The 19,376-nt window shown below is 41.1% G+C and overlaps 1 protein-coding gene across 1 annotated transcript in view; it reads right to left on the reverse strand.

Annotated features, from left to right (window-relative positions):
- The window catches only part of ptprn2 (protein tyrosine phosphatase receptor type N2), a 290,779-nt gene extending 271,403 nt beyond the window's left edge, over positions 1–19,376 (reverse strand). The window contains exon 1 of the mRNA XM_066680912.1: positions 19,246–19,376. Coding sequence (XP_066537009.1) covers positions 19,246–19,312 — 67 coding nt within the window. The 5' untranslated portion in view covers positions 19,313–19,376. The remainder of the gene's footprint in view (positions 1–19,245) is intronic.

A 19,376-nucleotide genomic window follows, 5' to 3' on the forward strand; every position in this document is an offset into this window, starting at 1 on the left:
CATCATTGTTTTTCTTGTGAAATTCCCAATAAGTTTGATGTGTCACATGACCCTCTTCCCATTGAAAAAAGTGGGATCCAAAATGGCCGACTTCAAAATAGCCTCCATGGCCACTACCCATCTTGAAAAAGTTTTCCCCCCTCCCATATACTAATGTGCCACAAACAGGATGTCATGACATAACAGAAAGCTGACAGTCGCAGAACACAGTAAACAGTCTTTTTAATGAGATGTAGGCGTGACAGTACCCCCCCCCCCCCCCCCCCCCCCCGAAGACACCGGAGGAGGCCTGGAACGAGGACGACCACGACGACGACCACCCAGCGGAACAGAGTCACCGGAGCTATGGACTTCTACACATGCGGAGGACTGAGATTGACGTGGGTTTCTGGATCGAGACATAGGAAGGGACGGAGCGGGATTAGATACTGATCCTCTCGGGCGACCTCTGGAACGGGGAGCCGGTTTCTCAGGATGACGAGAGTGAAACGCCAACACGAGACCCGGATCATAGATGTCCTTTGCTGGTACCCATGAACGCTCCTCAGGACCGTACCCTTCCCAATCAATAAGATATTGAAGAGTTCCTCCACGTCTACGAGAATCCAGCACCTCTCGCACAGCATATGTGAAAGAGTCCCCAACGTCCAAAGCCGGGGGCGGAACGTCGTCGGGCTGCAACTCATTCAAAGGGCCTGGGACCACAGGCTTGAGGAGAGACACATGAAAGGAATTAGCAATACGGTATTGTGCAGGTAATTCCAACTTATAAATAACTTCATTAATTTTATCAGAAATACGAAAAGGACCAATGTACTTGGGAAGGAGCTTCCTGCACCTCCCCTCAAACCTGATATCCTTTGTAGCCAACCATACTCTTTCTCCAATCTGGAATAACGGGGAATTTGATCTGTTCCTATCAGCTTGTTCCTTATATCGGGAAAGGGCCTCTGTGATGTGAAGATTAGTTTCCTCCCACACCTCCTCACTGCGTCTCATCCACGAGTCGACTGATGGAATTCCAGATGTTGCTGCAGTCCAGGGTGCCAACGGGGGTTGATAACCTAATATACACTGAAATGGGGTGAGACCTGTAGTCGAGTTAACCAAGGAGTTTTGGGCTATTTCTGCCCACACCAAGTACTGGAACCAGTCTTGTGGATTCTCATGACAATACATTCGTAAAAACTTTCCCAGCTCCTGATTAACCCGTTCACACTGGCCATTACTCTGGGGATGATATCCAGAGGTGAGACTAACATTTACCCCTAGATGTTCAAAGAAAGCTTTCCAGACATGGGACGTAAACTGAGGACCTCGGTCAGATAAAATGTCTTCAGGGATTCCAAAATGACGGAATATATGTGTATATAAAGCTTTAGCTGTATCCAGGGCCGTGGGTAATGAAGGAAATGGGATGAACTTAACTCCTCTAGAGAACCGATCAATGACTGTGAGGACTGTAGTAAATCCCTCCGATAGAGGTAGGTCAGTGACAAAATCCAGCGCCAAATGCGACCAGGGACGTTCTGGAACAGGTAGAGGCATTAATTTACCTACCGGAAGGGTTTTAGGTGTCTTTGCCTGAGCACAAACTGAACAAGATGCTACAAATTCATGTACATCCGCTCTTAATGACCCCCACCAATAACGTGCTAGAATAAGCTGTGTAGTGCGTCTCTCTCCGGGATGACCTGATGACAGTGACGAATGGGCCCAGGTAATCAGCCTATTACGAAATTCTGGCGGTACATAAGTTTTGCCTTCCGGACAAGCTTCAGATACTCCTTTTGACCGATTTTCCTGTGCAATCAGTTCGTCTAATTCCCATCTGATAGCTGCCACCGAAACGGAGGAAGGTAGTATAAACTTAGTTGATTCTTCACCTTTCTCCCCTAATTCATTCTGATTAAAACGAGAGAGCGCATCTGCTTTAAGGTTACGATTACCTGGCTGAAATGTGATGGAAAACCGGAACCGGGAGAAAAACAGCGACCACCTAGCTTGCCGAGAGTTCATACGTTTTGCAGTACGAATATATTCCAGGTTCTTGTGGTCAGTTAGGACTGTGAAAGGATGTAGAGAACCTTCTAGCCAGTGTCTCCATTCCTCTAAAGCTAACTTTACCGCTAAAAGTTCTCTATCTCCGATACCATAATTTCGTTCAGCAGGTGATAATTTATGCGAAAAAAAAGCAATGGGGTGTAACTTAGGAAGTTCCCCACTACGTTGAGATAGTACCGCCCCTACACCCGTCTCTGAAGCGTCTACCTCAACCACAAAGGGGAGTTCAGGGTTAGGATGTTTTAATATGGGAGCGGTAGTGAAGGCTGTCTTGAGACGTTCAAAAGCACCTTGGGCCTGAGCAGACCAACACAAACGATGAGGACTACCCTTCAGTAAAGCAGTAAGTGGGGCTGCAATAGAACTAAAATTCCTAATAAACTGTAGAAACTGTAGAAATTCGCAAACCCTAAAAAGCGTTGAAGCTCTTTCACGTTAGTTGGGACTGGCCAGTTTACGACCGCCTCAACCTTCTGGTCGTCCATGACTATACCAGACACACTGATAACATATCCCAAGAATGAAATGGTTTGTTGATGGAATTCACATTTTTTTCCTTTGACAAAAAGGTTATTCTCCCTTAAACGCTGAAGCACTTGACTGACCTGTTTTATGTGAGTTTTAACATCTGGAGAGTAAATCAAAATGTCATCAATGTACGCAATTACAAATTTTCCCAACATATCCCTGAAAATGTCATTGATAAACTCCTGGAACACAGATGGAGCTTTTGCCAACCCATAGCTCATCACTAAATACTCATAATGTCCCTTGGTAGTACTAAAAGCAGTTTTCCACTCGTCCCCCTCCTTAATTCGCACTAGGCACTACGAAGGTCCAACTTGGAGAAGATGGTAGCACCTCTAAGTTGTTCTAATGCAACTGGAATAAGGGGTAGAGGATATACAAATTTCTTAGTTATATCGTTCAGAGCACGATAGTCTATACAAGGTCTTAATCCACCATCCTTCTTTTTGACAAAGAAGAAACCCGAAGATATTGGAGACTTTGATGGACGTATAAACCCCTGTGTTAGAGCTTCTTTGACATACTCTTCCATGACTCTTTCTTCTTCCAAATTCAAAGGATAAATACGTGATTTAGGTAAGGTAGCACCTTCTACAAGTTCTATCGCACAGTCATACGGCCTATGCGGGGGTAGTTTAGTAGCTTTTGTTTTACTGAAGACTTCTAAGTATTGGGAATAAACGGGAGGAATTTTTACTGACATGGTTGAATCTGGACTCTCCACGGAAGTGGAATGGATAGAAATGTTTTTAAGGGCTAAACAGTTTGTGTGACATAAGGATGACCAGGATGTGATTTCGCGTTGGCTCCATGAGATAGCGGGGTTATGAATTTCTAACCATGGTAGTCCCAAGATAATCTGAAAATCCGCCTTGGGTAATACCAAGAACGAAAGCCACTCGTGATGCAGGAAACTTGTTTGGAACCAAACAGGAACTGTCTCTTGTGAGATGAAATCTCCTCCAACGGGAAGGCCATCAAAAGCTCGGACTTGGATCTGTTTGCACAACTGTTTTGTCTTAATTCCCAGCCGGGTAACGAGGGATTGTTGAATGAAGTTTCCTTCGGCTCCAGAATCTATTAGCGCTGAAACGACAAGAGAAGTTCCTTGGCAGTACACTTTGACAGGTATGAGAAAGGATTTTGATATTAACCCTTTTGTGGGTACACTCACCAAGTTAGCATGAAAATTCCTCTCCAGGTTTTCAGTCCGGACTCGCGGAGGTAAGCGTGTACAATCACGACGAATATGATCAGATCCTCCACAGTATAAGCATAGTCCACCGTGGAGACGACGAAGGCGCTCTTCATGAGAAAGTCGCATAGTATCGCATTGCATAGGATCCGAAGGAGGATTAGGACAGGGAGCTTGACCTTGTACCGGGCGAAAAGGAAAACCAGGAGCGGATTGACGCTTGACAACTTCTTGTCTTTTACACGGTGGCCGGGGACGTTTTTGTAGGAGTTGGTCCAGGCGGATGGATAAAGAAATTAACTGATCTAATGTCAATCCGTCATCTCGACAAGCCAGTTCCGTGAGTATTTCTGGATTTAGACCATTACGAAAAACATTAATGAGTGCAGGTTCATTCCAACCACTACCAGCAGCAATAGTCCGAAACTCTAACGCATAAGCAGCAGCTGTTCAGGCTCCTTGCTTAAGGGTGAGAAGGATCTCACCACTAGAACGTCCCTCAGTAGCATGGTCAAATACTTCCCGGAAAGTAGTGACAAATTCGGGATACGTGTTACTGACTATATTGTTCCAAATAGCGGTGGCCCACTCAAGTGCTTTACCAGACAGACTGGAGACCAAAAAAGCGATTTTTGCCTGGTCGTTACTGGGAGGAGAATTCTCAAAAAATATAGAACATTGCAATAAAAACCCGCTACATTTAGCCGGATCACCTTCAAAAATCTCCGGTTTACTGACAGGATAACGAGAATTCAAACTGACAGACGCTACAGGAGGACTGGGACTAGGGCTAGGAGCAGGAATACGAGCTATAAGGGCGTTAACACTCTCCAACACTTGTTTCAGCTGGAGCTGTTGACTCTGTTGTTGTTGAGCGAGAGAATCAACAGATTGAGTCACGCTAGCCAACATTTGCCGGTGTTGACCTAGCATCTGGCCCTGACTAGTTATAGCCGTTCTGACGGCATCTGTGTCCGCTGTCTGCATGTTGGCCGAGTATTCTGTCATGACATAACAGAAAGCTGACAGTCGCGGAACACAGTAAACAGTCTTTTTAATGTCGTTATCCAAAAGAGTAATCACAAGGCAGGCAAAGTTCAAAAACAGGAGCAAACAGTACCTCAGAGGATGGACAAAAACCGTAGTCAAAAACAGGCTGAGTTCGAAAACCAGAGAATTCAAACAATACCAACAGGGACAAGACAGGAGACGTAAATCGGGAACACAGGCAGGAAGTAGGCAACAGGAGACCGTCAGACAGAGTACAATAGAACGCGTTGTATGCATGGGAGAACCAAAGCAATACTCGGCAGGGAAGAGTTCTCAGAGTGAGGTGTATATATAGGGAGACAAACAGGTGTGTGTAATTAGAATTCTGGTGAGGTAGACCGGCGGGTAGTCATGTGACTGACAGGTGCATTCTGGGAATTTGAGTCCTGAGATGTAGGCGTGACACAGGAAGTTAATATCACCGACCATTCCCATTTTATTAAGGTGTATCCATATAAATGGCCCACCCTGTATTATTATCAATAAGTCTAAAAAGTGCCTGCACTTTCCATTCAACACTGAACTCCCTCCCACACACAAACAAATAGTAACATCCATTAATTATTCATCCAACATTTCTATCAGTAATCAAGTGTATTAATAAGTTTTTTAAATCTATGCTGCAGTAAAAGGTTCTACTCTTCGACTTGGAAAACATATGGGAGGGCTGCATTCAGCCACAAGATCATTAGTGAGTTCATGTAGTGATATTGGGTGAGTAGTGCTGGTCCACAAAGACAATGCCAATTCATACCAAAGGAACTGAATGCAGAGAAGCAGTTCCATTGCTGTACAACCTGTTGAAAGCACCTCATCGTATACATGTGCTCATTTTATTAGCTCTACTGACCATATTGATGTACTTTGTAGTTCTACAATTTCAAATGTAGTTGATCTGTTGCTCTGCATACTTTGTGAGCACCCTTTCACTCCGTTCTTTGGTCAGGATCCTTCACAATTACATAGGGTTTAATTGTAGAAATACAAAGTGTGTCTATATGGTCAGTGGAGCTGAGCAAATGGACAGTGAATGCAGTACGTTTTTTATGTTATGTCACGGCTGATCAGTTATAAGATCAGTGCTGTCACCCATTAATTGGCGAGTCTGCTGTCAGGTACAGAAAATTCTCTCCAGAATGCGTAGCACTAAATTTTGGGCCCCACAGCCTGGTGTCATTTCTTTCTATTATAACAGTGAGTATAAAAATTAGAAACAAACCAAGGAGGGCCCCGTGTAGGCAGGTCTATAATTACCTGCAGTCCGACACCCCTGTGTGAAGGCACTGAGTGATGGCAAGTCAAATCAACACACACATAGGTAGCACACCTGGCTCTGTGCCAAACCCTCCCCACAGCAGGTTGTGAGGCTGTGTGTTTGTGAGTGAGAGTGAGTGCCAGACACTGCATGTGGTTAAAGGATGCTGAAATTCACTCAGCTTGAATCTGCAGTGCACAGAAGACATACAAAACACCGCACGCTCACCTGCAAGGTTAAAAAAAAAACAAAAAAAAAAAAACAGCTGCTTAAACAAATATGTTTAAAAGTTTGAAAGTTTCAATATTGTCATACTTATATAAATGTTTCCCCAGAGTTGGTGAAAGTAAAAGATCAAAATAAAAGTCCTTAAATCATTCAAACTCATTTTTAGAAGAGGCATTTGTGCTTAATGACTGACTGACTGACTCCTAATGTTGAAACACACATACGCGAGTAGGAACTGTTAATTCAGCCGTATTTCACAGAGAGAACTTAAAGTAGCGCCACAAAACCACTACACCATCTGTTGTTAGTTCAGCCATATTTCACATTCCAGTTCGTGAACTAAATTTGGAAACGTTCGGTGCATTTCCACCGACATAAACTGGTTCACATACCAGAATAGTTCCCAGATGGAACCAAAGAACAGTTGGTTCTTCAGCGCAAACCGTGGCTGAATAATAATAAATAAGACAGGAACACCCTCCATTTGTGTGTGTTTCTGGGGCTGTGTTTGGCTCTGCTTTAGTTAGGTTTCTCTGCTGTTCACAAGCTCTGCAACATTTGGAACTTTGCAACATTTACACACGTATTATATCTCACAGAGAGTGGAGCACTCTCTGAAATTTGTCTTATTTCATGTAAGTCTGTGTCTTTGAGGGCGGGAGATATTTTGTGGCGTTAGTGTGTTTATAAAACTCATACATCTGCACACAACCACATTAAACTTCACATGCTTTACCTGTTACGTTGAATAAATAAGTCATTGTAACACTGATACTGGTGTTATATATTATGAAGAAAACGTACAGCACAATCACATAATAAAAGCCACATATAAACAAAGACATAGATATGACCAAAGCTTCTCCAGACCTTGCAATGACAAGGGTATGTATATTGGGCTTTCCTGTTTTTTAAATGCCAGAAACACCTTTGTGACAATGGCTAAATGGCTAATGGCACCCCAGTAAAACTAGGCTTGCATAGTTTCTCTTTGCTCTTGTCTTCAGATTCCTTGGCATCAGACCTATGGAGTCAGATTTGTGCCAAAAAGAATGGCACAAATTTTTTTTATCTCAAACGTAAAACTTATAAATTGCAAACAAAATATCCAACTCTGACCTTTGTGCTCCATGAACTTTGTGCGTGAGCTCTGAGTTCTGCGCATGCTCTGAGTTTTCTGCGCGTGCTCTCTGTGTTTTGTGCGCCAGCTGCACGAGTTCTGTGCGCGTGCTCTCTGAGTTTTGTGCGCCAGTTTTTTTTGAGTTGTCACTCAAATACTCATTAGCCAATGGGAAGGCACCCCTGAGAAGACCCGCTCACGCGAGAGCTTTGTGCCAAAACTGCTCGCAAAACTCAGAGAGGACGCGCACGGAACTCGTGCAGCTGGCGCAGAAAATCAGAGCTCACGCACAAAAGTCATGGACACAAAGGTCAGAGCTGGATATTTTGTTTGCAAGTTATAAGTTTTAAGTTTGAGATACATTTTTTGTGCGATTCTTTTTGGCACAAATCTGATTCCATACAGACCAGCCTCAGATCTGTCAGAGCAGTGAATCTAAATTGTTTTTACAGGACCTAGATTTTTACAGGACCTGAATTGTCCCCCTCTGTTAATACCAGACAAATTTATGAAATTTCTCTAATATACATCTCCTTCTCCACATCACACCTTCTAGTTAATATGAAGCTTTAAGGAAAATATTTTAGGTGTTATAATAATACATTATTAGTTTAAATAGAACGACATATAATGTAAATTTAATATCAACAAAAATAAAAATTATTTTACCACACCTCCCTTTGTAAATCTGATGCTAAACATCAAGAGAACATGTAACACTGCAGTGTTCCTGTAAAAGACATTGATCATTTCTACAGATTTTAAATAGTGTAAACACATTGGAAGGTCGCCAGTTCATTCCCCATGAATGGCAGGGAATTTGGGGCTGAGGAAGTGATAGAACAGCACTGTCCTCCTCTTTCAATCCACAGCTGGGGTGCACCTAACCCCTCAGTGGCAGATGCTCCACCCACAAGTAGACAGTGTAGCTTCAGTTTGTTAAGCTGGTCACATACATCCACATATGCACTTCTGTGTATCGTCTTGTACTGGTACAACATGAATCAAAGACTGCCTCCTTCTACATGTCATGCCAAAATAGCAGACTTGTGATTGGTCCTTTTGTGCATCAGTCAAATGTCTTTTCTTGTGCTAGTAGGCAGTTCTTGGCCACGTCAAGTGACGAAAGGTTCCTGACCCTCCCTAGAGTCTGGCAATGCAAGGCTACCTAACCCCCAACTGCTTCTTGGGCACTGGGGATGGGTGCCTGCTGCTCCAGAGGTGTGTATTCTAACTGGCCCTAGTGCACCAGTGTGTGTGTGTTTTCACTGCCACAGATGGGTTAAAAGGAATGTCTACGATTGTGGGAATACCCCGTTTCCTGTTTGTTTACATTCAGAAGTTAAGTGCCTTTTAAGGTGAAACGTGTGTTTGTAACCTTTTTCTTCACTGTTTGAAGTACCACAGATACTCATTTCTCGAATTGTTTAATTTTGTAGCACTTTCAGTAATACAGTTAGCCATCTCCCGAGCTTGAAGACATTTCCATCTTAAGTGATAAGTCAATATTACTGGAGCAGGAATAGAGCAATATCCTCTTTTCCATTCATGCTTTTCGACATTTGATGTTCTTGCAGTTGCCTAAAAATACTCCAGATTCATAAACATTAGTCCCGTTTTGAGCACGCAAACAGACTGGAGAGTTAGCATATGGTGAGGAAACATCTGAATTTTAAGAAAAAGTTGGGTTTTTTTCCAATAATGAAAGAATGTGGCCTTTAAATGCAGAAGACATATTTCGTTGTACATTGTACAGTGGTAAATAATGCACTTTTACTTTATAAACACACACAAAACTGCCTCTGAGATCAGTTGCAGCTTCCAGCAGTTAATATATCAGTGCAAAGGCTAGTGTGTATTAGTACTTCTGCTCATATTAATATTTATATTCAGTGTTAATGCTAATATGGGTAAATTGCATGATGATTCTGGAGAAGAGCACCTGCATTTATATTCAGCTCATAGTCAAAAGACCATAATGGCACACAGGAACAGATGTGAGCCATAAAAAGAAGAAAATAAGCAAAAAAAATGTAGATTACATCAGCTCCAGTGTGAGAATATGTGAAAAACCCCACTGAGATTGAAATCAAAGTAAAATGTAATAAACCAAAACAGATCTTTTAAAATGCCATTTAAATTATTTTGAACAAGTCATTTGGGAAGTTATGATTCATTGTATTTCTCTCTTTAAATTCAGCTTATTACAAAAAGGCCCATCAAAAATTAAACTCACACCATTTTAGTCTTCTACATGCTAACGAGTTCCATTCTGAGGGCTCTTTCATTTAATCTTAAGTCCAACAAATAGAGGAGCTCTTCATGTGGTATGAATCAGCAATGCTGACCATCTTCATATTCCGCTCTCTCTTTTATTTTAATTGTTAGTTTCCATTGTTTTGGGTCAGCAGGTGTATTTTTACCAGTAGTCTGCTACACTACTCCATACACAGCAAGGTGCAATGCACTGTGTGTCCTGACACCTTTCTATCATAACCCGCATTACAGTTTTTTGACAAGACGCATTAGCCTTCACCTCCCTTGGCCAATTAGAGAACCTCAGGCTCTTGAGATCATTGGACCACTGCTGTTAGTTAATAACCACTGCAGACTGAGAACATCCTAAATAGATCTGCCATTTTGTAGATGCTCTAATCCAGGCATCTAGCCATCAGAATTGGGCTCTTGTTAAATCACGCTGGTGCATTTTCCCTGCTGCTTCCAATACATCAACTTCAAAAACTGACTGAACCCCTTGACAGCAGCTATCGTAGCGAGATAATCGATGTTAATCACGTGACCTGTCAGGTGTTTTAATACAGTGGCTGATCAGTTGGAATTAGAGTCACTGAATCAATTGGATGTTGTTGTGGGAATCATCAGTATCTATCTACAGCTGTGGTCACCAACCTTTTTATGTACCAGGTCACCTTTTGAAATCTGAACAAATGAAAGATCTACCAGTGTAAAAGCCAGGCTTAGGCTACTTAAAAAACAAAGCTTTGTACGTCCCCATCGCCTCCAATAAGATAAAATTAAACTGTTTACTTACTTCATTAATGTACAGCTGAGTGTTGGCTGTAGTGGCAGTGCCTGAGGCTGTCTGTAAGAGCTAAACAGGTGTTCTGACATGTTGTGCTACCTATTGATAACTGTGCTACAGCTGCTCTGCGCATGCTCAGACCCACAATTTTTAATGTCTTCATGTGTTTTTCAAGGTAAATCTCCCATTTTTTTCTCCGGTGCATTGTACAATATTAGCTTAATTTTATTTGCTTCTGCGTTTCAAAACTGTACCTACAAAATCAAATGTTCAAAAAATTATACATTTATTATCAATAAATTTCCACAATGCAGCACAAATTGACAGAACACCGGAGTATAGTGTGACTCTCGCTGTGTTGTAATTTCTAATCTGCAGGAAATATTCATGTAATATCTCCGGTTTTGAAACCGAAACCGTCAGCACCGCCTTGTCGGCTCAGAGAGACAGAGCCGCATCACTATCGGTCAGGGACGTGAATTCGCGTGTCAGTATTCGTAGACAAAAACCCTGTGTGACTGCAGCTTTATGTGTCAGAATGACGCAGCTATAGTAACTTAAATGCCATAACCAAAGCAACCATGATTAATTGCATGGTCCTGGCGATCAACCTGTCGATCGCGATTGACTGGTTGGCGACCACTGATCTACAGTATCTGTGGAGTTAAATCAGAGTTGGTGGTGTGTGGTGGGTCCAGCGTCTGTGTCCAGTACAGTACTGACATTGACATGAATTACTGTGTACTACACTGACTACATGTTATGTTTTCTAAACATAGGTTATTGCCAGCTTAGTATCATGACAGTACTCTCAGTAGATAGTATTGAAGTGTAAAACATTTTTAATTAATTTTTCTGTAACCATTTTTATTATTTAAATCATAGTCGCAATTCCGAAGTTCCAGTATATATTCACCATAAGCGTGTTTTATTTAATTACACAATTTAATATCTGCAGTAAACTACACGTTATTGAAATAAATTTTTGAACAGTGGGACATTGGTAAACTGATGTGTGTCATCAATTTACCGTTATAATTAGATGTTGCATACAGGACTGTAAATACACACAATATACCGGTTGTAACGAACAGGAGGACCACAGTCCATGTCCGGACCTGGAACTGATAAACTATTAGGAGCTGTTTAATTTTGAACAGAGTGTTTGAACCAGATATCGCTGTCCTGATGCCAATAAAAATGGCCCAACCGATGTGATAAAAGCTCTTTTTGGGACAATTTTGGAACGACAGTGTTGTGTGAGGTAAAACCAGAAACTTTAATAAGAAGGGAACGATTACCGGTTGAAATTCTCATAACACTGAACGTGGATTCTGTTTACTGATATACATACATACATCATATATATATATATATATATATATATATATATTATTAATGTACACTGTAAAAAAAATCCATAAAATTTACGGTAAAATACTGGCAGCTGTGGTTGCAAGAATTTCGCCGTAAAATATACGGTCATGTTTTTGGCAATCATAAATTTTACATTTAAGGACTGTTTTGTTTACAGTATATTTCTGTTAAAAAAACAGATATACACTGTAAAAAACGTGGTATTTACATAAAAATAACAAAGAAACATTGTTTTGCTATAAAATTAACGTGTAAATTATGTGACAAATGAGAGAATGGTGACTGAGATATAGCCATATTTTGATACAGACAAATCACATCCTATATTTAGCCCTTAAAAGGAGATATTGCTGAAAGGACTAAAGAAATGTTCGGTATCTGGGTGCCACACGCGGAACACAGGCTGATGGTGAACTTTCCTGACTAACACACGTCTCGACATAATATGCATAAAACACAAACACACACAGTGATCACCCCAATGCAACTCATAATCAGTAAGTCTCAAAGACAGAAAAGCCAAAGAAACTCTGAAAATCAGAGAAAATATGGAGAAGCAAAGCATGCTGGGAGCTCCCTAATGAGTCTCAGCTCCTCCCAGTCCTTGGACACTTGTACCGCCACTAATGGTTTGTGTGTTTAACAGTTAAATAATTTATATCTTACAGTAAAGAGATTTTATCAACCAAAATTATATTTTGGTTGATAAAAGTATTTACGGTATTTCACTGTTACAGAAACTGTTTTCAACCTTTTTAGAGTTTACAGTCATTTACTGTCATGGTTTCACAGATTTCCACTGTAAAATTCATAGACATTATTTACAGTGTAATCATTTACTTTGCTACTGAGGTGCACCCATTGTGTACACAAGTATTCAACTGGGCACATAAGTGTTGTACAGTCTACAAGGAAATGCATGGCACAAAACAAGACACTCTGGAGTCTAATGTCATTAAACTTAATGGTATGTGTTGACAAGAGCTCTGAAGTTTCACACAATATACCCACACAATGTAGCAGTCTGTGCACACACACACGCACACACACAATGTAGCAGTCTGAAAGCTGCTGTACAGATGTGATCATGTCACACCCTTTAACAGGAAACGTTATATAAACCAGCCTGAACAGTCTTATTAAACCTGTTGAGACGCTCTAGCCTGAGGAAATCTAAAGCACATGAAGACTCACCACTCTTGGAAACATCCCGAAATGTACCTGACAGCTAAATTCACATTCGCTCACACACGTACACACACATATATACGGAGAGATATGTTCTTTAATATAGAACAAAGCTTCAGCGTGCTTAAATAGGTGATGCATTATACAACAGCAGCAGAGTGTGAAATATGACTGTTAACACTTAACTCTTTCCAACAGTACTCAATAAAGACCATCCATTATTTACATTACTGTTATTGCACATTCTAATAATAGTCATTTACTGTAAAATATAAGAACATTCTGATCACAGCAACATGATGGAAAAGAAGAATGAGAGAAGAAAAACATTAGAAAAAAGAGAAAGGAATGGGGAGGCAGAAAGGAGAGAGAGAGAGAAAGCGGGGAGATATTGATTGATGGTTGGGTTATTAATTTCTCACTAAATCTATTCGCTTCCTCGCTGTGAGTTTATTTTTAGCTCAGGTTCAACAGTGCTTCCTACTCGACTTAAACAAATGAGAGACTCTCTCTCTCTCTCTCTCTCTCTCTCACACACACACACACACACACAACCTGTGCATAGTAAGACTCTCAATTAGTGCCAGCAGAAACACGACGCACATCTGGGCATATTAAAAATCACCAAGCTTTTGCCATGCTCAATGCGTTTGTCTCTTATATAACTACAAAGCCCATTTCTGGACAAAGTATGTCTTTAAAACTATAAAAAGAGTATGTGGTCTGTTGATTCTCTTAACAGTAAGCAGGTGAAATGCAGGGGAATTTAGGTCTTTCCCTATCTACCAATCATAATACTGTGAAAAGTTGCAGGGAATCCAGGAAAAAACTGTCTGTGTATTAAAAAGATAGAAACCAATGAGTGACCAAGCCCTCAGACAGCGCTGCATTAAAAACAGCAGGCTAAGTGGTAAATACCCATATTGGTTTGGGATTACACAGTCAACCCCTACATCAAAAAATGAAAGCTGAAGCTCTACATTGCATTCCACCCTATGAAGATAATGCAGAAGTCGGAAACATAGTGGAAATGCATGCTGTAGTCAAATGAGTTCTGTGTGTCAAAAAATTAAAAGGACCATCCAGTCGATTATCAGCAAACAGAGCAAAAGCCAAGACATGTTGCCATCAAAGCATTGCCTTCTCCCAGGAAGACAGCAGAATGATTACTGCACACACAAGAAGCCATTTAAGCCATTTTAAGAAGTTTAAGAAGTTTTAAGCCATTACATTTTTTGCAGATCTCAAAAAAGAAAGCACAGTTCATCTTTTTGAAGATGATGCTTATTCAGCTGCTGTGTTTATGAGTGTCATCTGATCAAGGAAATGTTCCTAGAAGGCTTTTTGACCAAGCTGTACATCCATAAGCAAAACATAACAAATGATTAATAATCAGTAGTCAATAAATCTCAAAATTCACTTGAATTAGAATGTATCTGAATTTTTATAAAATACCCAGGACATGCTGGGAGTATACTGTCTGAACAAAGGTTGTATGTTCTTGGTTTTTTTTTGGAGTTGATTTAAGAAGTGACAGTAGCCTTTCACATTGTGATCTTTATTTAAATTATTATTAAACATTCAATTTACGCATAATTATTCTTATTTATGTTCTTATGGCAGCCTGGTAAAGAGCAAGGAACACTTGAGGTAAAGGGGATAAAAGAGGATATCAAATACATATAAAGGGAAACAGAAACATTTATTCATATGTATCAGTAACTACATTTCTGATGTAATTCTTAAAAACTGAGATTGTCATAAAGATCTTTCATTTTAATGTTTGCTGGTGTGTATTCCAAACTTTTTGGGTAAATGACCAGAATCATGATGTGGAATTTGTCGTAGGGACTTTGGACAACTGGATGTACCTGGAGGACCTGCCATTACATGTAGCAGACACTGTTTTCATGAAGAATGGTGTAGGAAAAAAATGCCTTAAAATACTTTTCACTTACATCCATTCAATGTCAGGAACATTGCTCAGGCAACATTTTCTCAGAAATGCAAGGGGGGGGGGGGGTTTGTTCCCCATAACTCTTCTGGGAAAGCTCTACACCAGATTTTGGAACATTGCAGTGAAGATGAATACAGCCACAAGAGCACTGGTGATGTAACATACTGTTACGGTATATTTGTTGAGTTATTAGCTACACTGATTCTGGATCACAGATGTGATTCCAACTCATCCCAAAGTTCCATCACTTGAGAAAAAGTACCTACATTGCTGTGTATTTTGCTGTGGGGCTTCATACCCCTCTAGCTTTAACTTGGCATGACAAGACACCAGCTACGTGTATTCTTAGCATACAGTCCTCTAATCCTCAGGTATGATCCCTACTGAGATCATAGAATAATATCCTTTGTGAACTGACTTTTATTTTGAAGGCGGTTGACAGGAAAGATGCCGATGTTGTATTCTGGTCTTTGTAATATTACATGTATATTGATAATAATAATAATAAATATCAGTATAATAATATTGTTAAAAGTTTTTTTTAAAAAGTACCACTGTTGTCAAGGAAGTGTTTAACATTAGTGGTGTTTTTCTCCTCAGAATTTAGAGGAAACTTTACCTCAGAGGAGCTCTGTGTAGAGGTCACGTTCGTCTCGGTTTCTGACAGAGAAATCCCCATATAGCTGCCCCAGTCCAGCTGGTATGAGCTGGTCTATGTTGTTCTGGCTTGTCGCCGATTTAACTGGCTACTCAACATCTTGTTGACCCAAGTTCAACACAACACACAGTATAGGGCTCTTTTGGTACACAGTTCTCTAACCGACATTAAGCCTCATAAGCGGAAGTATACTGAGAATCTTGATGAAGAGTGCGATGACGTCACATCTGTTTCCCGCACTTTTTCGTTTGCTCATTTAAGCCCAATATATAATTTACAGTCATGTATTATATGACCACTTCTTATTTCTACACTTCATTGTCAATATCATCAGCTCCACTGACCAGCACTTTTTAATTCTACAGTTACAGACTGTCATCCACCTGTTGGTCTTCACACTTTGTTATGCCAATTTTCACCTTGTTTGGTCAGGTCCCCGCAAGGCCACCACCAGAACACAGTCACTGTTTATTTTCTCAGGTCAGGTCCACTATAATGAGTACAGTTCTTCAATTGCAAATTGTTATCTGTTGCCCTATTCACCCGTTCTTCAATGGCCAGGACCACCACATAGCAGGTAGTTTTGTGTGGCAGATCACTTTCAGCGCTGCAGTGCCACTGACGTAATCATGGTGTGTTAGTACAGCACTGCTGTTGGAGTTTTTAAACACTGCCCACTCTATTAAATACACCCACTTTACTGGGCTAAACGCAAAGAGACAGTAGCTCATCTGTTATCTTTTTGTTTGGTGGTCTTACAACTGTCTCAGTATTCTTAGCCTTAAGGGACTGAATATCAGTCAGAATACCGGGACAGTGGGCAGTAAGACAGTGCACTGAGTGCTAACACAGTCTTACAGTGTGTGTTCTTTGGACGTTGGTCAACAAGGTGTTGAATGACCAGCAGCAAACTAGCATTTACCATGTCAGAAAAGAATGGATTTCAACAGGGCTAGAGGAGCTAAATCATTTTTGTGGAACAAAGTTATATTCAATGAAAAAGATTATGCAGCACGATTTTTTCATGTTATCATTTTTCCAAATCTAGTTTTGTTTTTTCAAACTTACTAGAACAAGCAAAACATTTCAAGTTCATGTAGCATCGTCTATGACAAGGCATTGCATGAGTTTAATATTTAAAAAATACGGTTTTTAAAATATGGAGAAAACAAGTAAATGAAGCAACTGTTAAGACACATAAATTAATAATTAATTAAATGAATTAGGATATGGCAAAAACCTTCAGTACAAACCTGCAGAGAAGAAAATGACAAAAGATGAGGCTGAGTGTGTATCTCAGAGTCAGTCTGGGTGTGGAGTGTGTTTAGTCTCGTACAGATGGCTTGGCATTGGTTCAGCTGCTCTCCCTCAGTCCCTGACTAAAGCCACTAAGCTCAGCCAACAAACTCCTGCCATCCTCCCAGCACCAAGCACACTGTGACCCCTTTATTATACATTTTGCTCACAAATACAGGCCCCCTTAACTTTTAATGTAAGGTTTTCTTATTAGCTTTACAAGTCTTAGAATTCTAATCCAAATACTGACTTTCCAGCATCCCACATTACTGCAGATAGAGTTAGTGAAATGGCTCAGTAGATGACCAATAGAAATGCTCCAAAAAGTATAATGTCTTTGACTTGCACTAATGTGTTTGTATTTTAAAATGTCACCATTTTAGATCATCGTTTTTCATCTTGGACAGCCAGGATATGATGTAAGTAGAAGAGAAAGCAGTACCAATGGAAGGTCTCTGAGATGATGGATGGATTGGAGAAATGTAAAGCTGACCACAGACAGACTCATGTGATTTCTGGCAGAATCTAGACATCATAGTGTTGGCAGCTGACACTGTTGTGTACCTTGTGCAATATTGCAGACATTGCTTGGCTGTTGGTTGTAAAGCTGTTGTGTTAATGTCAGCCAGACACGACTCTTCTGATCTCAGTTGTAACAGAAAGCAGAGGTGGGGAGAGTCAAAACCACACTCCAGTCAAAACAATGTCACTTCAGTGCAACAATGACTCAGATAGTGAACAGAAATACACCCAACAGCCATAATTCTCACTCTCACTGGCCATTCAGGAGCACCTTGTAGTTCTATAATTACAGACTTTAGCCAACGTGTGGCTCTGCTAACTTTGTTAGCGTTCTTTAACACTGTTCTTCAATGATGAGGACCCCCATAGGACCACCACAGAGCAGGTAAGGTTTGGGTGGTGGATCATTGTCAGTGCTGCAGTGATGGTAACGTCGTGGTGGTGTTACTGTGTGTCGTGCTGATACGAGTGGATCAGACACAGCAGTGCTGCGAAAGTTTTTCAAGCTTTCAGTGTCACTGCTCGACTGAGAATAGTCCACCAACCAAAACCCTCCAGCCGACAGGGTCCTGTGTCCACTGATGAAGACCTAGAGGAACGACTGACACACACTGTGCAGCGACAGATGAGCTACTGTCGCTGACTTTACATCTACAAGGTGGACCAACGAGGTACACTGTCAGAAAAACTGTCTCTGTGGTGGTACATATTTTGTAACTTTAATTAGGAAACATATTTGTATCTTATTCTATTATAATTATAGATTTTAAAACTGAGTTGACTTCATATGCTCCATTTTATCTCCAGGACTCAGGAATAGAATAGAATTTTATTTTAAACAGTTCTATAATGAGAGTGTAGGTGTGTCTAATGGAGCTGACAGTGAGTGGACACAGCTGCAAAATTCCAGCAGCACTGCTGTGTCTGATCCACTCGTAGCAGTGTAACACACTAACACCCTACCAACGCACCCTGCCCTGTGGTGGTACTGACTATTGAAGAACAAGGTGAAAGGGGGCACCAAAAGTATGCAGAGCAACAAATAGACTACAGTCTAATTGATGAACTACAAAGGGTTTCTGTATGGTCAGTGGAGCTGAGAGAGTGGACAGTGAGTGCAGAAATAATGAGGTCTTTTTTTTTATTAATGTAAGTTCAAAAGTCTGGAGACACATCATAATGAGTAAAACCTGTTACTTTTAACTGGAGGTTTTAGAGCAGCTGCTAAGGAGCCTATGGTCACCATGCTCAGCACAGAGCCTGGGATAGTGAGCTGTGGAGCAGTGGAATCGTGTTCTCTGAAATAATGCAGCTCCAGCCGTCCTTTCTGGGATGGGTTTGAGTGCTGTTTGTGATTTAGAACTAATCCCATCCCATCCCAGTCTCTCTTGCGCAGCTGAATGCAATAATATTCAAACTCGACCTTGTGCCAAAAACTGAACAGAATACACACTACAATCTGCGCGCGCACACAGCCCCCCGCCCTCTCATTCGGGCCACGTGCTTCTCGAGGGTTTCGTACGCACGAGACATTGTATCAGCGCGTAAACGGTATTACGCAATAGACTGTATGGAGCGGTGGAGGAAGGAATGGATGGAGCGAGGGTTGAAGGGGCTCCTGCATTCCTGAAAATCCACAGAGGCTCAATCTCTTGGAAGAGCAACCATCGCGCGCGTCTGGGGCGTGTTCCCCGAGAACATAATAAATGTCTAACAACATAAAATGAGCGCAGCAGCAGGAGAAGGGTTTACAGACGAACTCACCGAATCTCGGGTTCATAGCTGAGAGCGCGTGTCCGGCCAAAAGGAGCGCGAGGAGAGAGAGGATCATCCCGGCGGAGGTAAGACGGAGGGGAGGATGGAGGAAGACAGAGAGAGAGAATGTATCCTCAGCT

Source organism: Hoplias malabaricus, chromosome 9 (genome assembly GCF_029633855.1).
Source record: "Hoplias malabaricus isolate fHopMal1 chromosome 9, fHopMal1.hap1, whole genome shotgun sequence".
Lineage (NCBI taxonomy): Eukaryota > Metazoa > Chordata > Actinopteri > Characiformes > Erythrinidae > Hoplias > Hoplias malabaricus.